This window comes from Pipistrellus kuhlii, unplaced genomic scaffold (assembly GCF_014108245.1).
Source record: "Pipistrellus kuhlii isolate mPipKuh1 unplaced genomic scaffold, mPipKuh1.p scaffold_m20_p_27, whole genome shotgun sequence".
NCBI lineage: Eukaryota > Metazoa > Chordata > Mammalia > Chiroptera > Vespertilionidae > Pipistrellus > Pipistrellus kuhlii.
The window spans coordinates 5,759,652-5,787,284 of NW_023425526.1; the positions used below are offsets into that span (position 1 = coordinate 5,759,652).

General features: G+C 43.2%; 1 protein-coding gene, 1 long non-coding RNA gene and 1 other non-coding gene across 3 annotated transcripts in view; all 3 read right to left on the reverse strand.

Moving 5' to 3' along the window:
• Nucleotides 1-3,858, reverse strand: part of TMEM182 (transmembrane protein 182) — a 66,173-nt gene extending 62,315 nt beyond the window's left edge. The window contains exons 1-3 of the mRNA XM_036454020.2: nucleotides 3,558-3,858; nucleotides 3,241-3,340; nucleotides 1,610-1,708 (exon numbers count right to left, since the gene is read on the reverse strand). Of these exons, the coding sequence (XP_036309913.1) occupies nucleotides 1,610-1,708; nucleotides 3,241-3,340; nucleotides 3,558-3,689 (331 nt within the window). The 5' untranslated portion in view covers nucleotides 3,690-3,858. The remainder of the gene's footprint in view (nucleotides 1-1,609; nucleotides 1,709-3,240; nucleotides 3,341-3,557) is intronic.
• On the reverse strand, nucleotides 808-934 carry LOC118728012. Its single transcript, XR_004990751.1, has one exon. It is a non-coding gene; the product is annotated as a small nucleolar RNA SNORA25 (small nucleolar RNA).
• Nucleotides 3,859-7,610: 3,752 nt separating the features above from the next.
• Nucleotides 7,611-23,294, reverse strand: LOC118727958. The gene is made up of 3 exons (XR_004990732.1): nucleotides 23,159-23,294; nucleotides 11,721-11,725; nucleotides 7,611-7,622 (listed from the first exon to the last, which is right to left on the reverse strand). It is a non-coding gene; the product is annotated as an uncharacterized LOC118727958 (long non-coding RNA).
• Between the last annotated feature and the right edge of the window lie 4,339 nt (nucleotides 23,295-27,633).

Here is a 27,633-nt window from a genome sequence, read left to right on the forward strand (position 1 = left end):
TTTTTTTAAAATCCTACCTGAGGATATTTTCTATTGATTTTTAGAGAGAGTGGAAGAGAGAGGGAGAAACAAATGTGAGAGAAACACATTAATCAATTGCCTCCTGCATGAGCCCTGACCAGGGCCCAAGCCAGGGAGGAGCCTGCAACAGAGGTACCTGCCCTTGACCAGAATCAAACTTGGTACCCTTCAGTTTGCAGGCTGGTGCTCTATCCACTGAGTCAAACTAGCTAGGACTCTCTGGAGAATCTTGACTAATTTACATTTATTCAGAATATTAAATATACTAGAGGCTCAGTGCATGAAATTTGTGCACTCGGGAGTTAAAGGATGAGGTCCCTCAGCCTGGCCTGAGCCCTCTCGCAGTCTGGGAGCCCTTGAGGGCTGGGTCCCTCCCCTCCTAACTGCCCTCCCCTGCGGGCCTCATCCCCCTCAACTGCCCTCCCCTGAAGGCCTTGTCCCCCCTCCCCAACACAGAGGCAGGAGAGGCTCTCCCTGTGGGAGCGCACTGACCACCAGGGGGCAGCTGCTGCATTGAGCATCTTCTCCTGGTGGTCAGTGTAAGTCATAGTGACCAGTAGTTCTGCCGTTTGGTCTATTTGCATATTAGCCTTTTATTATATAAGGTTATGTATTCTCTTTGAAAAACAAATATTTTTTACTCTGTTTATTTACAGAATATTATCAAGTTCTATACCAACTCTTTGTGTGTTTTTTTTTGGGGGGGGGGGTTGTTTGTTTGTTTTTTAACTTGAGAGGCATTTATTTATTTTCCAACAACATGAATCATGGATATGAGCAATTAAATATTTTATCTCCTCAGGAAAATACAGCATTATTGAGTGACAGTTACAACATATGGAGAACTTCAATCTTTGGTCACAGTGTTAAGAGCTCCTGGTTTTGGTTCCACAAGCTTTCTCTGAAATTACCTACCAATGCTTCGTTTTGTGTTGCTTTTTTTTTTTTTTTTTTTTTTTTTTTTTTTTTTTTTTTTTTTTTTAAGATTAGGATGAACACTCTTTATCTAAAACTTCATGAAACCAGCTGAGAATAAAGTTGACATATTGAGCTTACATTCTTTCTATAAAGCTAGATTTACGTACTACATATTATGTACTTTTCATAGAAACTACGTTCATCTACTTTCAATAGAACAAATAGTATGAAAACACACACAAAAAGCTAGATGATCATAACTCCCAGTTAATGACACCTGGCTATTCCTCAGTGGGTTGTAACCAAGTGCATTCACCTTGTAGGAATACAGCAACAAAATCAGATTCATGTGAGTAGCAATTGCAAAAAAAGATATGCTCTAAAATCAGGTGTACACTACAGTTTTTTTCTGTTGTAGAGCTAGTAGTTCGGTTAAACCCTTACAAAACAATTCTTCCTAACAAACAGTACTATTTCCACATGAGAAAACATACTTTTAAAAAGTTATCTTTATAAGTGGCAAGTAAATTACAGTAGCTTATAATGTTAAAATGATACCCTATTGTTCGGTATGTAAAGGTGCTAAATTATTTGTAACAGCCCACAAGAGTGCTGTGGGCATCCTCCAGGGGCATGTCTTCAGCGAGACACTGCAGGCCGAGGTACTTACTGACTGCAGAGTCATAGGCGGTGGCATTGTGCGTGCCTCTCATGAAGGGGTATGGCGACAGGTAAGCATGTGTGCAGGTCTTGGATGCCGGCTGATTGCCTAGGAAGGAGAGCAGAACAGTGGTATGTTATTGAGCACTTGAGTGAGCACTGTTCCTAAAGAAGAGAAGCAGGGATTCTGGGTTATATCAGCTAAATAAAACGGTAGGGAGATCAACAAATTCAGAGAACTGCTGAGTGAAGGGGGAGACTTCCCAAAAATCTCGTAGAAAGAAGCACAAGGAACCTGGAACCTGGACACATCCTGAACATCTGACTCCTGGCGTGATTCAATGCAGACAAGGCCTTTCTTGCATCACCTTAACCCAAAGGTGCTGGCTCCCTTATTTTCAGGCCCATATTTTCAGTTCCTGACATAATGCCTAGCACATACTTAATTATTAAAAAATAATAGTTATGAAAGTCTCATAAACTTAAGTTTAACCTTGATCAGTCCCATTAAATATAAAATTTATTTTATAACTTGTTTCTAGGGAAAAGATGGAAATAATAGATCACAAAACTTAATAATTCAAATACATTTCTAGCATTTGAAGAAACTACAAGAAATAACTTTTATGTTTGAAAACTTGAAGACTTCATTTTATACATTTTAAGGGGCAGTGAAATATTCTTCCTTTCTCTAAGTCCTTGGCAAAATCTTCCTCTTGCACAGTCTTATTCACTCCATTTTACCACAGTCTAAATAATTTTTGACACATCACATGCTTATTTTCCTCCCGAAATGACTATAAGAAGGTCTATCAAATCTTCCTCTTGAAATGCCATTTACACATACTGTTCCTTTTGCACATGCCTGCTTGCCGTCAGCTTGCTCAAGTCTTCCCCATGTTTTTATGATCTATTCCATCATTTTGACTTTTGAGTAAATATCATACTTGGGTTTATCACAGTAATATTTCATAAGGAGACTAATAATGTCAACCCACAATAAGCTTTAGGGTAATAAACAGTTTTCTTTCTTGGAAGCAATAAGATAAAGGCTAATTATTTTCAGTAAATTTGTTTTTGAAGATTAATACAATAAAAGGAATAAAGTTAAAAGAATGCATCACATTTTTAAGAAGCTGCTCAACAACCTTAACAACCTTAACGTTTCTGTGTGAGAATTTGAACATCAAAGACAAGGTATTTCTTGCTATTGCCCACAAACCTGGTTGAAACTCAAGTTGAGCAAACTTTCATCTGCCAGAGGTGGTAATTAAGTTTCATTATTTAAAAAGAGATTTTTTAACTTTTAAAATTTCTATTTCTGGATATTTTAAAAAATAAATATTTTTATTTGCAATATAACAAAGAACGCTCAAAACTACTATAAATAATACTTCTTAGTTAGTGTTGGTGCATTTTAAATATGAACAAGAAAACGACAGATAAAAATCTAAACTCCTACTTATATGTTGGAATAAAATAATGATTGCCACAGCCATTTCTACTCACTAGACCTTTTGGAGATACCTATTGAAATTCTACAACTAAGAATCCAATCCTTTTTGTGACTGACAGGTACTAAGTAAGAAGCCGCTCGTTTTTATTCTGAAGGCAAAGGAGATGAAACAGAAGCGCACTTACCGTACCAGAACTTCCAGAGGTCGGGCTGGTTTTCCCCCGCGGCCCCGCTGAACCAGCACCTCCAGAAGAACCCCTCGTGGTGGAAAGTCACATTCTCTACCTGCACAGAACACAAGCGGGGCACAAGGAGCACACTCTGAATTCTCATGGCCAGGGGGCTTTGCAAGCAACGAATGCCACCCAAATAGTGATGGTCACTAGTTTTCTACACGTCTCTCCTATGGAGAAATAGGCACTCCTCTACTATTCTCCCATTTCAAGAGAAAGCAAAAGACTTTCCCCACCAAATACACGAATAGTAGGAAAAAGAAACGCACATTCTGTTCACCTGAACATTTCCCCACTTCCGTCACAAGAAGCCAGTAGTCCGATCCAAACGCCACCAAAAAGAGTAAAACCCCTAAAGCACCAAAGAGAGCCCCAAAGAAGATGGCGATATTTAGTCTCATTTTCAACTCACTGGTTTCCCTTTAAACAAAACAAGAAAATTTTAAATGGCAAACACCTAGCTCCTCAACAAAAAAGGAATAAAGATTTCTGAGAAGGCAGAACCGTCTTGAGAAGCCTCTCCTAGCTCATGTTTTGGCGACTTCTCACTCACAACCAGCTGGTGGATTGTATTCCCTTTGCTCACCCCTGGAGGGACTCCAGCTCAGCAGCTGAGAATGGCCAGCTATTTTAGGAAACTGATTGAGGAGCTTTCTCTCTCCTATGGGAATCAAAAAATAGCTGACCTTCTCCTGACTGTGGAGAGGGGTACCGTGAGCTGGAATGATCATTATCGCTGGTGAGTAATCCATAGAAGTGGAGGGAAGATGGAATGGCACAGCCTTGACAGTATTGGCCCAGTCTTAAGTGCCTGACAAGCTCCTCTTAATCTAGAGTGGCCATTGAACCCCAAAGACACGTAAGACTTGTTTTGAAGATACAGAAATCACAGCCATAAAGAAACACAAAGACTTCTCTTGAATACAACTAAAGTTATAATTAATTTCCTAATTTATTTTGGATGTTTTGGGTACAGGAAATAATTTGCAGGTCAAATGGTCTAACATAAAACTGAATAAAGTTCAAGTTTATAACCTAGAGATTTAGATGTGTACTTAAAATATCCAAGAATATGGTAAAATAAACTGTTTAAAGTATTAAATTGTACTCATAAATAGAGAGTGGACAGACAGCTCTGTGTGAAGGGTACTGGGGGAGGATGGAGGGATTGCACAAAAAAGAAAGAGAAAGAACTCATGGAGACAGACAGCAGTGTGGTGATTGGAGAAAGGAGTGGGGGTAGAGGTAAGAGGAGGATAAATGTTGATGGAAAATAAAATAAGATGTACTTCTATGCAGCACACAGTATTGACACAAAAATAGCATTTTCTACACCAGCTCCCAGATCTCATACAAGTCATTCCAATAATCATCCCCAAAGTGGACTGATGAAAAAGAATTCTCAAAAATATATGGTTTTCTGGATTAAGATCAAAGAATTTGGTCCTCCCTTTCTTTTGCCTTCTTCATTGTAAGTATTCAATTTCCTCAAAAGATGAGTCATACTTGATACCCATATAAGCCACCTAATAGCAATGAACTACACTTTCTTCATGCCTTGTCTCTATGGTTTGTGTTTTCTTTTCATGTCTGAATATGCCAGATAATATTTTTAGGTATTTGTATAATATTTTTAAACTTGACTGTCCCTATGGCAAGTGGTTTTATATTCTCAATGGTAATGAGGCACCATATATTCTCATCTTCTAAGAGGCATCTGAATTATCCTGGCTTCCCTCGCCACTTCTGTTTGGCATCTTCAGGTATACATTTGGTAAGAGGACACAAAGATGACGCCTCAGTAAGGATGTAGGGCCTTGGCCAGCTCCTGCTATATGCACTGAAGGTGCTCAGAGGACATGAATGGAATTCTAATTAACAAAACCAGTGACCATGAAAGTTAAACGGGATTTGAGAGTTCATCTCAGCTGATCCCTCATCTAATACCAAAATCTCCTTTAAAAGACTCCCCAAATCATCAAGCCATACCATTTCCAGCATGTCGGATGTAAGACATCAGTAATGTCCACATCGTTCTGCCTTAATTTCTGCCAAAAGCTGTTTCCCTAAAGTTAATTGACCCTATTCTGTCCTCTGATTGCACATGACAGGACCTCCTGATATTTTGAGGAGGTAATCATCTTGTGCCTCCTACAAGTGCAACCGCATACCTCCCCTAAATATAGGTCTTTTTCTTCTAAAGTAAACATCTATTCCTTTAAGCATCCCTTAGATCGACACAACTCCAAATTTCCTTGCTGCTCTGCTTCTTTGTTACAAATTTGAAGATGGAAGTGAACAGAGTGAAATACTCCGAGTGTAGTCTATGGCCTCATACCGCCCCTTTCCTCATTTGGGTGCTGTGTAACAGCCTCCCAAAGGTGGCCAAACTCTGATCCTAAACATAGTCACATAATATTTGAGCGCGATTCCTTATATGTAATATCCTGGGCTATACAGGTAGGCCCGCCTAAATGCATGAATTCTTGAAAGAATTCTACCTGGCTGGTGTGGTTCAGTGGTTGAGCATCAGCCCATGAACCAGGAGGTCACGGTTCCACTCCCTGTCAGGGTACATGCCCAGGTTGTGGGCTGGATCCCCAGCAGGGGGCTATGCAGGAGGCAGCCAGTCAATGATTCTCTCTCATCTGTGATGTTCCTATCCCTCTCGTCCTCTCTCTGAAATCATTTTTTTTTTAAAGAAGACAATCTTTCCAGACAGAATGGTGGGAGAAAGAAATGTAATCAGAAATGGTCAGAGAGTTTTGAACAGGGAGGAAGGAGGACACAGCCAAGGAATGTGGGGCTTCTAGAGGCTGGAAGAGAAGACAGCTTTTCCCTGAGAGCCTCAGGAAGGAATGCCAGCATCTCAATTTGGGGCTTTCTGACATTTGGGCATACAGGGTCACACGTTTGTGTTGTTATAAGCCACTATCTTTGTGTCAATTTGATAGAGCAGTAATTCGAAATGAATATAGATGCTATTTTATAATTAATGCAATATCAGATCAAAATAAGATTTTAGCAGGGGAGGGGGGAATAAATTTGCAAAAAGTGTTTATTGAGAACTTGTGAGGGCCCAGGACTTTATCAAATTTTAAGGTTACAATACAGTCCTTGACCTTGAGGAATTTCTGAGCTAGGTGACAGAAATGGCTCCTTAGAGTTAAGTACATAGAGGTTGAAATGATGGCCTTCTGGCCCCAGATACATTCTCCTGCTCACCTCACACCGTCCCCCAGGATTAGTGGGACGTGTTTGTGGTTGTGCAGTGTGCTTGTAGGTGACAACTTGCTGTTGGGAGAGAAAGGAGAATCTTTTTAGGAAGACTTTTACTTATTTTACTTCTATCTCAATCATTTGTCATAAAAATGTATGATATTTCATATTAATACATACATTTTTATGACAAAATATGTATCTTCTGGATAAACTCACCAATGACTAAGATTTTCTCACCATATCTTAAAACATATAAGCATCATTATTAAAAATGTATATTAGCCGAAACCGGTTTGGCTCAATGGATAGAGTGTCGGCTTGGGGACTGAAGGGTCCAGGGGTCGATTCCAGTCAAGGGCATATACCTTGGTTGCGGGCATATCCCCAGTAGGGGGTGTGCCAGAGGCAGCTGACCGATGACTCTCATCGATGTTTCTAACTCTCTCTCTCCCTTCCTCTCTGTACAAAATCAATAAAATATATATATTTAAAAATGTATATTAAGCCAGTTATTAATGTGACCTAATTATTTTCAACCATTCAATCATGTGCACCTACTTGAGAAAAATATAATGCAATACTTTTACATCATAAAACTGAAATATTTTAGCTCAATTATCCTCAGTGCTTCTTACAGTTCTTGACACATAACAAGGACTAAAATAAAATGAAAATCAATATGTATTAGAACTCTTGGCTGAGAGGCAAATGCATGACCTCCTGAGTTACCCATCCAGAGACGGCCCCCATCTGGCCTGGCCTGCTCTTTGTGAAATTTGGAGAGATGGAATTTATCAGGGTGTGTGCTTCCTCCAAAGATGCCCACAAACCATCTTTTAAAAATCTATTTTAGACTCTTATGGAAAAATGAAATAAAACTTACAATCCAAGGATCAAAAAGTATCTTCTTCAGAAAATGAGATCCTTTGCCAATCATTTAAAACTCCTCTAGAGTTCCATGATTCTCAAATATTTCTACCAGCCGTTCAGCATCTCTCCCCTCCGCTCTCAGCAGCCTACAAAATTGCCTGGGCAGCAGGAAGATTGTTAAACAGGTGTGCTCTCATGATCTCTACAAATCTGGGCTCAGGTTCCCTTTTCACTTTCTTCCTCTTTTAGTGAAAGGCCAGGAGATGAGGAGACAACCACACCTGGGCACCAACCTCTATGCACAAGAGTCCTATGATGAAACAGCTCCACTGCTACTGTGCATACCTGTCCCTTGTGTGAATATTGAACCCACTTTCATGCTGATATGACTGTCACACTGACTCTCATAGTTACAAGCATAAGCGTGGTGCTCAGGCTCCCACCTGTGGGAGAGCTGGACTATCAAAAATGTAAACCAAGATGAATAATAATAACTAATATTCATAAGCACCCACCATGTAGCAGACACCATAGTAAGCACATGAAATACTTTTAATACAACTAAGTCTTCAATAGGCAGAATATGAAAGGACCAGTTTTTCAGTGGGTGTCCACTCTGTTGGTCAGAAATTTTAACATGTAAAAGTCTTGATCGTAGGAGTTAAACATTTCCTTGGTCACATGAAGAAGACCAGAGGTTTTATTCTTTTTATGAACAAATAATACTCCATTGCATATATGTATCATTGTGTTCTTTATCTGATCATCTATTGATGGACATATAGGCTGCTTCCATGTCTCGGCTATTATAAATAATGCCACAATGAACATACAGGTGCATATGTCTTTTTTAATTTATGTTTTGGATTTCTTCAGATAAATATCCAGAGGTGGGATTGCTGGTCGTCATATGGTAGATTTAATTTTTTAATAAACCTCCATACTGTGTTCCATTGTGACTTCACCAATTTGCAATCCCACCAACTGTGCATGAGGGTTTCCTTCTCTCCACATCCTTGCCAACACTTTTGTTTGTTGATTTATTGATGATAGCCATTATAAAATTTTACCATTTGCAACAAGAATGAACCTAAAAGTTATTATGCTACGTGAAAGAAGTCAGACAGAGAAAGACACTCTATCATTTCAAATGTAAAATCTAAAAAAAAAAAAAAAAAAAAAAACAGAAACAAGCCCATAAATGCACAGAACAATCTGATGGTGCCAGTTGGGTGCCAACTTAGCAGGGGAATCACATAGTAAGTTATTGAAAAGGGTTTTAAATTTTTTAAAAAAAGGCCAGAGGTAAGCAGAGAGATCTGTGTGTCTGCGTGGACCCTCACTACCAAAGGCAATTCCCAATGCTTTATGGGTTATGTTCTATGTTTATGTCCTCTATGTTAGTCATGGCTCCGCCACAGCTTTCAACCCTGAGTTCCCTGTACCCCCAAAGCTAAATGAAGGGCAAGGAGCCGAGAGGGATGGTGGGAGTGACCCTCCACGGTGAACCGGGGGCAAGAACAGGAACTGCAGGACCAGCTTCCTTGTCACATCCTGTCCCCGCCCCCCCACCCCCCACCCACCCATGGACAGTCTTTCAGAATGAGGATTTCAAGGAATTAAGAATAATGAGCATTTTCTTTCGAGATGAGTGATCTAGGGCAAATTGCTCATCTCTGTGAGTCTGCTTTTATGGGGAAAATGGGGACAGTGCTTCAGAGGGTGACGGGGCTATCAGGCAAGAGGAAAAGGGCCCAATAGGTTGATGCATCATACATCAGGCTTCTTTCTCTCCTGCCGTTAGCTGAAGATCATTCTTGATGAAAAAGTTTTAAAAGGAATAAAATAAAATAAAAGTCTCTATGTTAGCATTCCAGATCTGACTCAGGTTGAGTTTATCTCACAGACTAACTTCTCACCAAGTGCCATGTTCACGTAACCATCCTCCCGCACCAAACCTGTGCCTAACTGCATCCCTGTGGTTGTAGGCCATTCTCTCCCACCTCCCTTACCAACTCATTAACCCTCTCAACAAATATTCACCAAGTCTCTACTGTGTGCTGCATGGTTCAGTGTTGAGTTTCAACAAGACTGTGTTACACAACCTATAACACTTTTCCATTTTGTTTAATTCAGTAACATAGGCAGTTTCTGCAACCCTGCTTCATGGGGGAAAAATAAATCAAGAAATGTTTTGTTCATTAGCCAATTAATTTAATAATAACCGAACAAGTGAATCTTCCCATAAAAATTGCGTCCCACAGTGCCCCTGTGAAGACCAGTAGGAATTTCTGAATCCCAAAGAGAAGTGTTTCCATAGAATACTGCTGTCACTTTAACCTTGGAGACACTGCCAATTCATCAGTGCTGATCACTCACCCATTCTGAGCCAAAGTGTTGTGTCCCAGAGCAGAGACAGGCCTGAGATGTGCTCTAACCTTAACCAGCTATCTTCTCAGGGCACTGTGAGGGCTTCTCTTCCCTTTGGTACCTACACAGTTGGAGGCCAATGGGTAAAAGGCAACGGCCCCTCCTCAACCCGGACTTCCCCAGTTTCCTTCCCAGGTGCCCCTGACTTTCTCTCATACACACCTTTTTAACCTGTTATTTAGAATGCATTTATGTAAGCTCGTTCAAATACTTTTGAGAACAACATGAAAATTAAACAATGAAGCAAAACAGACATTTTGTGAAATCACATATTAGGGGTTGCGTGTCCAGCTAAAAATGCTGGTCTCATTTTTTTTTTTTTCATCGTAAAGATCCCTGAATTATTTATAGCCATTCCCCCTTTCCCCTCGTCCTGCTTGTTTCTCCTCTCACACCCTTATCTGAGATCCTCCAGACTTCCTGAAAACTCCCCTTTTGGAGGCACTTGTCACTTAGAGAAATCGTGGCAAAAATGTTTTTACGTAACCATTAAATTAAAACAAAGTTTAAAAATGAACCTTTTAAAACCTGTATATGAAGATCATTAGCATTCCAGGATACAGGACTGAATTCCCTTCCCCCCTTGTTTCTTGTTACCTGTTAGGCGAAACTTGACAACCAAAGGCTGAATGACTGTAAGTAATGAAAGGCTTTGCTTGTTTTCATCTACTGTCCTTTTATTAGTTAACTGTGTGTGCATGTGCTTTCCCCTCTAAGGTCATAATTTCCTATCCTGATGTTGCAATAGTCTTAATTATCTCAAAATATCTAATGAAACTATTTAAACATTCTCAATACAAAATTAATTCCAGTTCACTTTATCTTAAAAATATATATAAGAGCATCAAACAATGCTGAACAAATTTGTAAATAAATATACAAATCAAATTCCCAATGCTCTTACAGAATAGGAATCATTTTCCAGAAAACTAGGATGTTTTTTGGTGTGGGTTTTTTTTGTTTTGTTTTGTTTTGTTTTAGATTTTAGGGTAGATTCTTTTTAATCATGAGGTAATGTATTATATAATACATCCACAATACTTATATCTGCCACTTCAACATCTAAAATCTCTGAAAACCAAAAGCTTTAGACAAAGCAGCCCTGACTGGCATAGCAAGTGGATAAACTATAGTGTGAGCTTTCATTTGTTTGATTGCTGAAGAATGAGTATGTTAGACAGCAGGGCTCCCCAAGTTCAACCAAGAGTGTTGGGCAATGCACAGTATGTTCACACAGTTACTTGTCCGAAATCCCCCAAAATCCTGAGTTCCAAACACATCTGTCCTAAAGGCTACATATAAGGGAGTGTGGTCCTGGAGTCCTACATACAAGATGGTGGACCGGGTGATGACCCTAAAACCAATGGTTTCCCCAGGATCATCATTAAAACAGACTTTTACTCCCAGTGAACCATCACCATGCGTCTCTACCACTCTGATGAACTTGTTAATCTCTGCTTGGTATTGCAGTTGTTGGTTCTTGTGTTTCATCCTCTGCACTACCTCCCTCAGCAACAAGACAATAGCAGCACACTGTACAACATTAACAGATTATTCACAAGCCTTCTCCTCTCACACATAGTACAGGAACAACAAACAAACTCTATAGCAGCAATAACTCTCAGCGATTCTGTTTTTGTTTACGGCTACACAACACCCAGCACAGTGCTTTAGGTAGGTGCTCAGAAAAAACTTAGCGGGTCCAATACTCTTACTGACTTGAATTGAATTGGGTTGAACACTGCCATCTGCTGGCCACTGGTAAAATTTGCACTCCAAGGACTACTATGATCAGTTGTCAGGATTTTGATATAATGCAACACTGTAGTCAAGGATTTGTTATTTTCAGAGTTTGATGCTTTACAGCTTTAAGATGGTGCCATCAAAGTATCCAGGCCCTGAGGAACAACTCACACTGAACACACTGTTACAAGATCCAGAGACTCACTCACCCCATTATTTAAGCAGTTTACAGTCCATTCGATTGAGAGCTACACACACAAGTAACTCACACAGACGCAGTTACATTACAAAAAGGTCCTTCACTTTGAAAAAGGTTTGCTGCCCAACTCTGGGTTCAGTTCCATAGGAACCTTATCAGTGCACTTAAGTGCATTGACTCCTGAAAGGGCAAAAAGTTGGAACATATTTCTTTAAAAACTGCCCTAATTTGCAGTCAATCTACAATAAGACATTTTGAAAACAAAACTGGAGACAAAAGTGGAAATTCTTTGATTCATAAAACCATAAATGGAAGGAAATGTAACTTGCAGGAATTTATTAGGTAAAAAGACATTTTATTAAATTATAATTTTGATTAATCTACTTCATTCCTTTGTTTTGTTGTAGTTCTTTCTGAGGGCGTATATATCATTCCATCTGCCAGAAGCCACACAAATGGAAAGGTTTCCTTCTCCTGCCCCTTGGTGGTGAAAGTGTTTTTCATTCATTTGAGTGCAAGAACGTAAGCCTTAATTTAAAGAAAGACATTTTTATTTCACTTTGGCACTGGGGTATGCTACCTTCTCCTTAAATACCTTGCCAGTAGGTCCTTTTTGTTGATAAAGATGAAGATGGACTTTTAATTTCCATTCCCAACTGCTTCCCAAGGAGAGAGGCTCAGGGGAGCCCAGGGTCCCTGAATCAGGTCAGGTCCTGTGCCCCAGAGGAAAGACAATCAAGAGAAAGAGACTGGGGGAGGGGAGGAGACACATTCATATGCCCTCGCTGCCCCAGGTCTGCCTGAGGAGAAAGTAGCTGGTGTTGGTGTGAAAATGCAAACAGAAGCAGCAGATAGGGAGGGAGAGGCCCTTGTCTTCAGGATTGGAAGGTGCCGCCACAGTTCCTGCATTCATGGCTCCACAGCCTTCTCTTCTGATTCTGCTCAGCCAGCTCCTTTGCTAGTATTGTAGTTGCTTGCACGTGTGGTAATGGGTAAGTGCTTAAAAATTTGGACATCTGAGGATACTCAAATAACACACAACTAAATACCAAACATGACAGCAGCAACAGAATAATAAAGCCCAGCACTGAGAACATTCACTTTGTCCCAAGGCAGTATTCTAAGTGCTTTGGGTTTATTAACTCATTTAACCTCCACAATAACCCAATGCAATAAGTGTTACACTTTCCCCCATTTTAGCAGTGAGGAAAAAGAGGCAATTCTGAATCTCTCTGTGGCAAAATTTCTTATTATGGACTCTTTTGCATACCACAAAATTCATATCTTGAATCCCTAACCCCCAATGTGACTGTATTTGGAAAGAGGGATTTGAAGGGGATTCAGGTTAAATGAAGACTTGAGGCTGGGCCCTCATGTGTCACCCCAGAACATGGAACTAAGGTGAAGGGTTAGATACTCTAGGCAGATTTCAGTTCCACTTCAGTTGTCAAAGAATTATTTGTGAAAGATGTAATAGCCACGTCCTGCATGGCTTAGGTTCAGGAACTGGAGAAGGTCCGCACACAAATGATGAGATTAGGCAAGAAATCCAAATTTGGAAGTCACAGGGGGCCTGGCGGAGAGTCTTTCTCAAGAGGAAAGGCTTCACTGGTGCCCAGACCCTGCCAGCTTTTTATTCAATTTTAGGTACATATCTTGCCTGTAGTCAGGTAGGCAATTCTGGTAGCAAACAGACTATCTTAAAGGTCAGTAAATGTTAGAAAAGATTTTCTTTGAAACTATTAGGTCAGGAAATTGCTTAAGCCACCATTGTTTGGAGTAAACAATCAGTGCATAGCTTTGTCCCTTGCCAAAGCTCAAGGTCCATTGAGAGGGCAGGGCGGGGCGAGGATGAGCTCCCAACTCCGCCCCGCAGGGCGGAGTTATCCCTAGTCCTCACCCAACCAATCAGGGTTAGCCGAGGCAGTGACATCACCACCGACCGGAGTAAAACCCCTGGACTGGGAGAAGTTCGTGCTCTCTTCCGCCTTGCTGCCGGCGTGGGTGGGAGGGGCCCATGCTAGCATGGAGAAGGCTCTTTTGCTTATTGCATTGGACTCGGCTCCCTGGTGGTCCTTGGGGATCACGAAGTCTGGGCATAACAGATGGGGGCTCGTCCGGGATCCCCAGACAGGACCATGAGGGGACCCGATCCGGAGAGTCTGACTGGCTGCGGTAGGTGTGTGCACGCTCTGGAGGGACATAAAACCCCTCATGGAATTGGTGCCCGAAGACGCCTGGTGGACGCACCATGAAGGCTACGGGCAGGAGGATCAGAAGACGTTCTGACCTCCCGGGAGGGCCCTAGAGGGACCCTGATGGGGAGAGGGATAAGCCTCTCCCAGGAGGAGGTGAGCGGCGTGAGCCGTTGCCTCACCTGCAGAAAGTGAACCTTTCCCAGGTCTGAGTTTGGTATCTGTGGGTGACATGGCGCCCCAGGATGGAGCCGGCGAAGTGTGGCCGGCGTGGCGGTGCGGGGCCCCCTGGCGGCGTTGGGTTGGAGGGGGTGCTCCTGTGGGGCTCAGTCTGCACGTTGGAGTGCGGCTGGGCAGTGGTGGCCTCGCTCGGGGAGCAGGCACCTGGTTAATTTGCTGGCTGCCTGGAGAAAAAGAGGCGGAGCCAGGAAGCCTCTGGGGCGACCAGTGCTTTCTCTCCAGGGGCCGCCTGAGTAGCGTGGCTGGGGTGGCTGAAGCAGCCTCGCTCCGGGGGCCTGGGCCCAAGGGGCCTGGGCCGGCATGGAGGCATCTGGTCCCTGGCGACATCCAGTACTGGAGAAGAGCTCAAGGGCGAATCTCTGTGCTCAGTAAAGAGAAAAGGCCAGTTCAAAACAAGTGCACATAGTTTTGGGCTGTGCTTAAAACTTTTCTGTGTACAGAATGAGCTTTAAACATGGTGGAGATAACTGGGAGATAAATTAAAACTGGTTTCCCAAGACATTGTAAGCAGCTTTTGTAATTCCCCACCATGAGGCGGAAACTAGAGGGTAATGGTAACAAGTTTACATGAATGGTGGTGAATGGCCATGAATGGTGGTGAATGGCCAGAGTCTTCAGCTAAAGAATGTGTTCATTTGCATTTGAATGCTGAAAAAAAAAATGTGTTCCTGAAACTTTACCTTAAGTAAACAGGATGTATTAAAAATGTAATGTTATTAATCTAAGAAATGCCAAATTTATTTGACTTGCCAGCTTTAAAAGTTCAAAGTATAAATTGAATTAGGAAAAGTTAATTGCAGTAACTAGATGCCTAGAATATGGCAGGCTAAACTGTATTATATGTGTTTAGAATAAGCAGTAATGATCAAAGATCTCAAGGATTGATTTATTCTCATTTGTCAGATGAAAAAGTATGTAATGCTTACACTTAAAAAAATTATTTTAAGTCAGTGATGCAGTATTTTTTTAAGTCAGTTTTTCTAAAGTAATGTTTAATGTAACATATGAAACTTTTATATTTGTTTTGCTTTTCTCATATGGCATTGTTGTTGAATTTGGGCTTGTACCTGCATCTTATATTTTGTTTAAACTTTGGGAATCATTTTTGGTTTCAGTCATGTGTATAGATTTAAGTAGACTTCATCACAAAGGTTTATAATTTATTTAGAATTGTGTTAAAACAATGTGAAAACAATTATTTGTATGATTTAACCCCCCGCGACTGCTTGGACAATTTTCTGCGGGGGGAGTAGAGGAGAGCTTAGAAATGCAGATAGATCTGTATCTGTAGGGAAAATGTGGCATTTTACATTTCAGGTGGCTGGAGGCCTAGGAACAGTACTGGACCTGCTCCCTCCTCCCTTGCCTTTTCTTTAAAATTTGAAGCATGGTTATGTATTTTTGGAAGATAAGATTTTTATAAAAATTATAAAGAATATGTCCTGGCAGGTTAGCTAGGAGAGGCAAGCCTGTTAGTTTCCTGATGGGCATTGGGGCACCCTATTTAGTCTTGAGAGAGCCAATAGGACCCGTACATCAGCCCAGGAAGCCACCGGACAAACTGCCTGTTTTCCTTGGACATCAAGAAGGACTGTGGTCCTCGGAAGGAACACGTCCTGGGGGAATGCAGCTGTTGAACTGGTCCAAAGTGGAACAACGGGTCTTTGGGGAACTAAAGAAGGCTCTCATCTCAGCAGCTGCCCTAGCCTTGCCGGGCGTCGCGGAGCCCTTCCACCTCTACGTGAGTGAGGTAAGAGGCATTGCCAAAGGGGTTCTCACTCAGACTCTAGGTCCCTGGAAGAGAGACTGGACCCTGTGGCAGCAGGGTGGCCAGCATGCTCCCAGGCGGTAGCCACTACAGCACTGCTGGTGAAGGAGGCAGATAAGCAGACTTTGGGCCAGGAGCTATAAGACTGGCCATCAACCCTGCCAGCCTGCTTCCAGATGATGATGGAGGAACCCATTCATGACTGCACAGAGGTAACAGACAACAAGGTACTGTTCACGGATGGGAGCAGTTACATTCAGGATGGGACCTGATATGCAGAGGCAGTGGTAGTTACCCTGGACCACACAATTTGGGGCACAGTTCCAGAACTTTTGGCCTTAATCCAGGCCCTTTGATGGAGACACTGTGCCATCCACAGAGAAAAGAGGGTTACCAACTGCAGCCAGAAGGAATTGGCTGACCAGAAGCAAGCCACTGAAGGACCAGATGGTTGATGGATCCTCCAGATGACAAGACTGTTGGTCCCAGAGGCTCTAGGTCAGAGTTGCCTGGTGACACCAGGTTAAGTGTCACCAAGACTTCTGAACTTCAGTGAGGCAGAGTTGCTAGAAGTACTGTCTGTGCACAGGTAAATGCTAAGCAAGGTAAGGGGATCCCCCCTGGGAATTTGGGTCCCAGGGAACCTCCCAGGAGAGCATTGGTAGGTGGATTTCAGAGATTAAACCACCAGCATTAAGGTCTAGTTTTTATAGACACTTCAGATTAGGTTGAGGTATACCCCACTATCAGATAACAGCCCCACCTTGGTAGCTAAGGTATCTCAGAGTATAGCTCTAGCCTTAGGACAGGTGAGACTCTGGAAAAGGGAGTTTAACTAAATGTGTCTTAGAATCGGTGAAAATTGGACCAACCCCCTGTCCTTTGCCCTCCTGAGGGCCAGGTGTACCCCTTACTGGGGCAAGTTTCCCCTTTTTTGGGAGGGGATCATGTATGGTAACCATTTCCTTGCTCAAGTCCTTACAGGCTCTGCAGTTTGCTTGTTCCAGATGCACTGCCAGTGCCCACCTCAGACCCTGTAGCCCCGGAATTCAATGTGGGTAAAGAAATTCGCTGTTCAAGGACTCAAAGGGATGCTGCACTGTTATCCTGAGCACGCCCACTGCTGTTGAAGTAGATGGCACCCAGACCTGACTACATGACTCCCAGCTCCTGCATGGCCTGGATCCTGGCAACTACAGGCCAGGAGGAGAACTGATGCCTGCAGGAGGGGAATTGGACTTCAGTGAGGACAATACTGATGGGAGCTGTGGTATTAAGGGTCTTGGTAACTGTATTTGTTGTTTATGCTGAAAGGAAGTAGGCTGAGTCAATGATTTGACTAGGCACATTAGACAAGGGGGGAATGAAAGGGCAGGGCGGGGCGAGGATGAGCTCCCGACTCCGCCCCGCAGGGCAGAGTTATCCCTAGTCCTCACCCAACCAATCAGGGTTAGCCAAGGCAGTGACATCACCACGGACCGGAGTAAAACCCCTGGACTGGGAGAAGTTCACTCTCTTCTGCCATGCTGCCGGCGTGGGTGAGAGGGGCCCATGCTAGCATGGAGAAGGCTCTTTTGTTTATTGCATCGGACTCGGCTCCCTGGTGGTCCTTGGGGATCACGAAGTCTGGGCATAACACCATCAGCCTTCTTGGTTCCCTGTTTACACTTTCCTGATCCAGTGTTTCCCAAACTTTTGACATGTGTGTACCCCTTCTATAATTTTCGTAATGCTGAGTACCCCTGGTATTCATGAGAATGTAGAATTAGGCACAGCTAAGCACGGTGCAGTGCATATCCCCACCAAACTTCGGTGCATCGAGTACCCCCACCAAACTTTTCCATACCCCTGGGGGTATGCATACCACACATTGGGAAACACTGTAAAAGATCCCAATAATTAATTATTACAATGTAAAAAATAAGGTTTCCATTTTTTATCTTGGAAATGTTGAAAGCTGCAAAGAGCATTCTGCCCAAATTTTGTACAAAAAAAAATATTAGACAAATTTCAAATTAATGGCTTTTCTTGAACCCATAAGAGAATTGAGTTCTCAGTAAAAAACAACTTACTTGAATTGCTGGGGAAAACAAGGGCCTGTAGGGAGAAAGAAGACCCAAGTGTTTGCTAACCCATAGTGGAAAATGCTGACTGGCCTATAAACTCCTACAGATATTCAGCTAAACATTCCTAATGACTTCTTATAGGCCAACTTTGTCTGCTGTGAAGACCCATTAAAGACTTCCCATTAGAGGGTTTTGCATCAACTTGCTTTTCTTCAACAAAACCTACCAAGGAAGACTTGAGAATCACCTTCCATCTTGCTACTGACTGGGGGAGCAAAAAAGTAGCCACTGCCAAATTCTGCCTACCTATCTCCCCTGTGGAACAAAAGCTGTAATCTGTATAATGAAGAACAACAAAATTGTCTCAGTTGGGAAACCCTTTGAAGCTAAGTATGACAAAAGGTTAGGAGAGAGGATTGGGGAGAGAGGGAGAGAAATGATGGGGAAAGGAAAGAAGGAAGGAACTTTCCCCTGAGAGAGAAGCTGGGATATGGTTCAGAGCATCCAGAATTTTAAAGTAGTAAAACTATTCTGTATGATACCATATGGTGGACACATGTCATTATCATCTGTCCAAACTCAGACGGTACAACACCAAGAGTGACCACTAATATAGACTGCAGATGGGGTGATAATGATGTGAGAATGTAGGTTCATTGATTATAACAAATGGACTACTATGTTGGGGATGTTGATAATGGAGCACATGTAGAGTCAGGATGGATATAAACTCTTTGTACTTTATGCTCAATTTTTCTGTGAACCTCGAGCTCTAAAAAAAATAAAGGATATTAAACAAGAAAATAAACAAAAAACGCTTTCTACCTAAGAGAGGAACTGGAATATCTGATGTCACTACAACTGAAAAAGGGTTGGGAACACTTGTGAAGGCCACACCCCAAGACTCGGGTTCACAATGCCTGTGTAAGATGCTCTCCTACCCAGCCAACCACCACCCTGCTCACAAGTGTCAGGTAGGAATAATAGTGATTATTCCTAGAACTGCATGAGGAAGACTGTCTCTGATTCACAGTGCAAAGAGGCGACCCAACGCCAAGAGGGAGCAGATACAATGAAAAAAATGCCTGATAGACCAGCCCACACCTTAAAAACAAAGTGAAAAGGGCAGTGTTTCTTAACCTCATTACTACAGACATTATGTAAAGGATGATTCTCTGTTGTGGAGGATAGGGTGCTGTCCTATGAATTGTACGGTGTTTAGTGTATCTCTAATCTCTGCTCACCAGATGCTAGTAGCACACCTCCAGTTGTCACAACCAAAGATGTCTTAGGCCAGCCTGGAGGAACCTGGGATGTATTATCCTAAGTGAAATAAGCCAGTCATAGAAAGATAAATATCACATGATCTCACTCATATGTAGAATCTAATGAGTAAAATAAACTGTTGTACAAAATGGATCCAAAGACATAGAAGCATGGAAAGACTGTCAGATCTCAAATGGAAGGCAGGAGTATATGGATTGGTGGGGAGAGATTAACCAAAGAATTTGTATGTATACATGCATAACCCATGGATACAGACAGTAAGGTGGTGGAGGCCTGGGGCAAGGAGCAGAGGAAGGCTAATAGGGACCAAGGGGAGAAAAAAGAGGACATATATAATACTTTCAACAATAAAGATGTTTTTAAAATGTCTTAGAAAACAGGAAGGTCCACGATGACAGCTAAACACACACCAAATATACATCCACATATAGAACAATTCCTCCTTAGACACATGGAGGGATGACTGAACAACTCTTGCACAATAAACAAAAGAGACTGCATAGAGAAGGTTGAGTAGCCATGGAGCTCTCTGGGATTTGTGGGCACTCTCAGACTGAGGCATATGGAGGTACAGTGAGCACCACTGTTTACATTCCCCCTCTACCTAGATACATAATGCAAGCCAGCCATCTGCAGCGCTCTGGCAAATGTGCAGTGCATTCCCAGCTGCCTGCTCAGAGCAAGCTCTGACCTGAACAGCAAGAAACCTTTGTGCACATGCACACTAGGCTGAATGCCCAGAGCCCACTTCGGCCCCAGTCAGCCGGATTAATAGGGCATCACCACACACTCATATGCACAAGGCTGCCCTCTCCCAAGTCTGCTCGTACCCCAGGTGCCACACATACACCCAGCTCCAACCAGCCTGCCAAAAGTACTGAGCACCTCTGTGTCACTTCTACACAAAGCCACTGTTTCAAGATTGGGTGAGACAGCTACTTATCAATTCGTAGAAACAAACACAGAGAATAAAACAAAATGAGAAGACTGAGGCATATTTTTCAAATGAAGGAATACACACACACACACACACACACACACACGCACACAAAAGGGAAAAGCCTTCATGAAATGAAAATAACTTTTTTTAATAAAGAACTACAGGTCCAGTGCATGAATTTCGTGCATGGGGAGAGAAGGGGGTAAGTCCCTCTGCCTGGCCTGCACCCTCTCCAATCTGGGACCTCTTGGGGGATGTCTGACTGCCTCTCGCAACCCAGTACTGCTGGCTCCTAACAACTCCCCTGCTTACCTGCCTGATCACCCCTAACCCCTCTGCCTGCCTGCCTGATTGCTCCTAACCACTTCTGCCTGCCTGATGGCTAACCACCTCTGCCTGCCTGCCTGATCGCCCTAACTGCTCCCCTGCTGACCTGATCGCCCCTAACGGCCTTTGCCTTGCCCCAACACCTGGGACCCAGGATTCCCTCCTCCAGCCAGCCACAGGCACCCAGAACCCAGGTTTCCCTCCCTCTGGCTGGCTGCAGGCACCCAGGAACTGAGCCAGATTTTCCCAGGCTGGCCACAGCTGCAGGGGACCATGGGTGGGTGGCTTCGTCCAGACTACAGCCGCAGGTGTTGGCACCTGGGACCCTGGGGCAGGCGGCTTGTCCCTCTTCCCGTCCACAGGTGCAGATGCAGCTGCTGGAGCCTGGGACCCGGGGCAGATGGTTTGTCTCTCTCCCAGGCCACAGCCCGACTGGTTGCCATTCCTCTCTCGCAAGCTCATTTGTGCCAGGCTGGTCCTCATTCTTCTTTTCCCAGTGTTGAGTGTCTGAGCCATTATGGTGTGTCGACCATTCACATATTAGCTCTTTATCATATAGAATTCAAACTAACAGTCTTAAGTATACTCACCCAATTTGACAATAGAATAGAGGACTTCAGTGAAAACTTTAGCAAAGAGTTAGAACACATGTGTCAAACACAAGGCCCGCGGGCCAAATCCGTCCCGCCAGGCCTTGCAATGTGGCCCGCACCGTGCTGTCATCACTGCACTCCACTGCGTTTCCATCACTATGACTGTTCAGTAAACCATTCGGCCCGCGATTCAGGCTGGATTTTAGATTTTGGCCCCTTCTCTGATTGAGTTCGACACCCCTAAGTTAGAAAATGTAATAAAGAACCAATTAGCACTCTACCTAATACATAGAAACAAATGGAAGCAGACAAAATTTGCAGACAAAGAAACATGTCACAAATGAAAGAACAGAAGAAATCTCCAGAAAAGGAACCAAATTAAATGATAGCAAGCAAACTACTAGATATAGAGTTCAACAATGCTTATAAAGATGCTCAAGGAACTTAATGAGGGCTTCAAAGAACTTAGAATGCCAATGACCTTAGTGAGAATTTAGAAAAAATTAATAAGAACATCAAAGACATGAAAAAGGACCATCTCAAAAATGAGGGACACACTAATCAAAATGAAGAATAGTTTGCCAAAACCGGTTTGGCTCAGTGAATAGAGAGTCAGTCTGCGGACTTTATCCTGGGGATGAATCGGCGCCATCTGTGGGCTTTGAGCAGATGTTGGCAGCCGGGCCACCCCCACCTCCCGTACCCTGGAGTGCCCAGAGTCTGTGCTCCGCCTCAGCTTGGTGCTGTGCCCTCCCAGCCCTGGCCCGGCCCACGGCAGGCCTGCCTGCTCCATGCCCCGCGAAGGCCCTCCTCCCAGCGGACAAAGGTTCACCCACCACAGGTGCCCGAGCACCAGCAGGCCCTCCCGCTGGGCACTGTGCGGGAGGTGGAAACGGGGCTGCGCCGGGCAGCGGGCACCTCTCCGGGGAGGACAGGCAATGGGCGAGTTCCGGGAGGCCTGCCTGCACCAGGCCGACCTGTTGGTGCGCACCCTCCACGTGAGGGCGGCCAGCCGGAAGTGGACGTGCCAGCCGGAAGCGGACGGGCGGCTGAGAGAGCTGAGCGGCCTGGGCACGGTGCCCCCCGCATGACTGCCGCTGGGACTAATCACGTGCAGCCCAAGCCCGCGGGCATGTTTCTGCCAGGCACAAGGCTCTGGCCTGGCACCAATCAACGCCGCAGATGGGCGGAGCCTATGTTCCTCTCAGCCAATCATGCCACTCGCTCCTTGCATCAAGTTCCGGCTGCGTGGCCTCCTCCTCAGCGGCCCTCAGGCGGACGCTGGAGGGCAGGGTTGTTTGTGCTTCGTGAGGCGCCACGTGGCTTCTGGCCCAGGAAGGACCGGACCCAGCCGAAGCTGCTGCAGTTGCTGGGCACCCCGCCGGGCACACCCGAAGGAAACGGAGGCGTGGCCAGCGCTGCGGCTCTGCTTCCGCCCGTCCTGCTCCCGGTGGCCTCAGTGGCCTGGGCTTCCCGGCGTCCAGTCCTCCACCGCTCCGCCTCCCGCTGGATCGCAGGCCCCACGGTTCTCTACTCGCTCCCACCTTGGCCTATCTGCAGGGCAGCCTTTCCGACCAGAGCTCCGAGCGGCCCCCAGAAGACGCGCTGTGCTCACCTTTGTTGGGGGCAGAACCCCAGGGCCTAACCCAGAGCTTGGGGAAATGGTGGGACGGGGAGCCCCTCACTGCAGTGTAAAGGGCTCCTCACTCACAGGTTCGCCTGGCCCCTGCTGTGCCCCACAGCCTGAGTGTCTCCCCTGAGAGCCAGGCTACTTGCTCTGGGGGGAAATCAAACTTGCCCTGGGATTGATTGGGGCCCTATGCTTTACTTGTTTGTTCTCTTTCTCTCCCTCCCTCTCTCTGTCTCTCTCTGTCTCTCTCCCTCTCTCTCTCTCTCTCTCTCTCTCTCTCTCTCTCTCTCTCTCCCCCTCCCCCTCCCCCCCCCTCCCTCCTTCCCCCCCCCCCCCCCCCCCCCCCACACACACACACACCATCACCACAAAGAGAAGTAGGAAACTCTTGCTTGGGAGTGAAATTTGCTTTGGGCACATAATTTAGTTAACCTGAAGTTGCCAGGTATGGCTGACAACAAAGATTCTTTAACAGCTCTAGGTTGGCCATCGAAATAGCTGGGCGCCTTGCTTAGGAGGAGCCACTTGCACTCCTGCCTGCCTCCTCCCTGCCCCAGTCCCCTCCCCGCCTCACATCCTGCCTCCTGTTCTGACTTTCCATTTCCAGCTCTGGAACAGGCCAGGAAGCCAACAACCAGGGATTAAAACTAGAAGCTACTTAACCCAGCTGGGTCCCTACAGGAAGCTGCTAATTGTAATTACCCTTCAAGGTTGGGGGAGTTTAGGAGGGAAAAGATCTTCTGTGATGTTTCCAAACCACTAAAAGGTCCTCACTATCCAGCAGGGACAACAAATACCACCCTCTTTCTTAGTGAGCTGGTACCAAGCAGCTTTCTGGCCATTGGCACACATACCCCCACCCCAATATAACATATCGAGAATTTAGTTTGAGCCTTTTTTTTCCTCATTGCAAAAGTAGGTGGGATAAAAAATGGGGTGGATTTGGGGGGCCTTTGGTGAATTGCCTCTCAGAGCCTCTCCCCAAATATTACAGAGCCGAGACACCAGTAGCCATTCGTGCTGGTCTCATCTTAGTGCTTCCTGAAGTGGCTGCTCTGGGTGTTTAAAACATGAAAAAACAATACAGTTGTGCCAAACAGTACTGAACAAAACAGTTATTTCTTTCTTGTTCCTTTTTGTTTTGTTTAAAACATTAATAAATCCCTACCCATTCTAAAAGAGGTAGATCCAGCCCAGATCTCCTTTCTGCAGTAGTTTTTTTATTTTTTATTTTTCTTGAATTTTTTGGGGTGACTCTGGTTAATAAAATTATATATGTTTCAGGGATACAATATTGTATCTTGTGTTTTTTTTTTATTTAAACAAATGTGTTTTTCTTTATGAAAACACTAAAAAAGAGATCAATTAGAAGTAAAAAAAATATAACAACTGAAATGAAAAATAAACTAGAAGCAGTCAATAGTAGATTAGAATATACAGAAAAACAGATTAGCAACTTGGAAGACAGAGTAGTGGAAATCACTCAAACAGAACAGCATAAAGATAGATGAATAATAATGAAAATGAGGGAAGTTCAAGAGACTGCTGGGACAACATAAAAAAGCTAACATTCATTATAGGCATTACAGAAAGAGAGAAAGACAGAGACAGAGAGAGAGAGAGAGAGAGAGAGAGAGAGAGAGAGAGAAGAGAGGGGAGAGGGGAGAGAGAACGGACACAAAAGGGGCTGGGGTAGACAGTTTAATTGAAAAAATAATGGTTGAAGACTTTCCCAACCTGGGGAGAAAACCCAGGTCCAGGGTACACATAGAATTCCAAACGAATTCAAACAAGACTCAAACCAAGACATATTGCAATTAAAATGGCAAAAGTTAAAGAGACAATCTTGAAGGGAGCAAGAGAAAAATATCTAGTCAAAAACAGGAAACCCATAAGGCTTTCAGTTGATTTCTCTACAGAAAATTTATAGGCTAAAAGGGAGTGGCAGGTTATATTTAAAGTGCTGAAAGAAAGGAACCTACAACCTAGAATACTCAATTCAGAATTGAAGAGAGATAAAGAGTTCCTCAGATAAGCAAAACTCAAGGAGCTTGTCACCACTAAACTGGCTTTACAAAAACATGCTCAGGGTTTTCAGCAGAAAAGGTATATATAAGGCTAATATGCAAATTGTCCCCTTGGGAGTTCAACCAGGAGACTGGGAGTTCGATTGCTCACTGTGACATGCACTGACCACCAGGGGGTAGTTTGGAATGAAGGAAGACCCAGCCAGCAGCTGGCAGCCAGGGGAGGCCCTGATCAGCCCTGATCACAGGCCAGGCCTAGGACCTACCTGTGCACGAATTTCATGCACTGGGACTCTAGTTAGGTATAATAGAGAATCCACCTGATTATTAAAAGTCTCCTCTGCAGTAGATACCTATTGACAAACATTCCCAGGAGACAAAAGTATCTTCTACATCCTGTGTCCTTTTTAATATGAATACACACACACACACACACACACACACACATATATATATATATATATATATATATATATATATATATACATACACATACACACACACATATACATACACACACACACACACTGGGGCCTTCAACGAGGAGCTTCTGGAGGAGAAGGTATTTTTCGCCTAGAGCGAAGGAGGAAAAATACACCGAGAAAAGGTGTGGAAGATTCACCAGAAAAAAGGTGAGGGAATTTCACCGCACTCAAAGCCCACGGCCAGCTGCAGAGTCTTGAACTGTAAGTAGGGTGGGAACGTCCTTTTTAACCAGGCTAATGGGGAAGAATTAGGTTATAAATATAAAGTAAACTTTATTATAGAATTTTGGTTTGTATGCTTAAAGAATGTGGTTTATTGTGCAAATTAAAATCTTAGTTTGTATTTGGAATTTAAAATCTGTAATAAGAAATAAAACTCCACCGTTGGAACCGCCTCTGGTGCGGAGAAATTCAAAGGTGACAGGAGAGGGCAGAGCCATCTACTCTCCGAAAATGAGATTACTTAATGCTTTGTTTAAAAGTTATAAAAGAACTTGCAAGTTGGGTGTTATCTTGGCCAAATTGGGTGATAGTTATTACTTCAGAAAGCAAAAGAGAAAGAAACAAAATTTTTGAGATCTGTCTTTATCTTTTAAGCATGAAAAAATGTGTGGCCAGATCTGTTGAAACTTCTCCCAAAGTAAGCTTGATGTGGGGGAAGGGAGAGACCAGGCAATCGTATAAGGAAGACCACTCTCTCAGTAAGCTAAGGAATGTGGTAACTTGCATTTGAATGGCTACAAACTTCCTCCAACACCTGTGGCAAAATTTTTTTTTGGAAGTTGTCTTAATTATATAAATAAAAAATAAAGTCTAAAGTTGCCTCATAAAAAATCTAGAGGACAGAATGGAAGCTCTTAATTGATTATGCCTTGTATTTTTCTTAGAAATGTAAAGTGTCATTAATCTAGGACATGCAATATATATTTGATTTGCCAGCTTTAAAAGTTCAAAGTGCAGATTAAATTGGAAGAAATTATATAGTTGTGGTAATTAAAATACCTAAAGTATAACTTGTTTTTGAGAAAATAAGAAGTGTTTTCTCTAATAGGAATTCAAAATAAGTTGCTTATTATTGGTTTAATTAAAAAAGAGGATTAGTTCTGTGATCTCAACCAAAAATGTTTTATGTAAAAACTACTCTAAATTTAATTGATGTCTTAAGATAATAAGAAAAGGTATTACAATATTTAAATCACATATGGATATAGATATTTGTTTGATAGTTTTTTCCATGTTAAAATTTCAAGGCCTTAACAGAGATGATTCTTGGAAAGCTCCAAGGGCCCGGAGAAATACAAGAAATTTATTCTCTTCTTAAATGATTTAAAACAGATATAATATACTTGAAATTGCATGGAAAGCCTTATCAAATAAAAATTAGTAAATATAAATATTTTAGAAGGTTTATAGGCATGTATTGTTACTGGCAAAGGAAAGCAGTTAACTTATTTGGTGCATGGTAAAGAAGACGTATAGACGCCTGACACCTGAAAATGTCTTTCTTGCCATGTTAGCAGTAATCATCTGTACGGTAATATTACCTGGGACAAATGTGGAAGTGTTTAGGACTTACATTCCTGACTGTTCATGGGTAAAAGCCCTTATGTGGGCTGATCCCTTGCCTAATGTAGTCACCAATAATACTAAACACCTTGGTCATCCAGGAGGAAAATGGGTGGGGCAAGGAAGTATAATTACACAGGTGTTGCCACCCAGCTTCCCTTTTTGTATGACACAAAATCAAACCAATGCTCCTTTGTGTATAAAATTAAAGAGAGGTTTCTGGCTTGCACCAAAGTAGAGGAATATCACTACTTGCTCCTGGGAGAGGTGCAGAGAATGTAACTAAGACCTTGTCTACACAAAAAGAAATTGACAGCCAGTTTGAATTTGAATTGCCATTGGCTTAGAACAAAGAATATCCTTGCATGGTATTATTCTACAATGTCATTTATAATTTTTGATATTTTACAACAGCATATTGTACAATTATTCCAAACAAAATTAAAAATCTAATTTTTGAATGTTTGGCAGCAATTTAAAAGGACATGAAAGGATTTAATCCCTTCCACTCTGTGGAAGGCCTCACTGGGAAGGCACTTGAGCATTCTATATTGGCCTTTCTTGCCTTATTTGCGAAGAGGGACCCTCTTGTCACATCCAATTGCCCACAGCTGTTGCCAGAGTTTTCAATTCATGCTGAGGTTAAAGCCTCATGGTGGCCTGTACCATGAATCTGTCTCTCACACAGTGGCGTGAGCTGGGACCTCCCTGGAGAAGAAACCTGGGTTCCCCAAGATATGTGATCAATGCCGGGGCC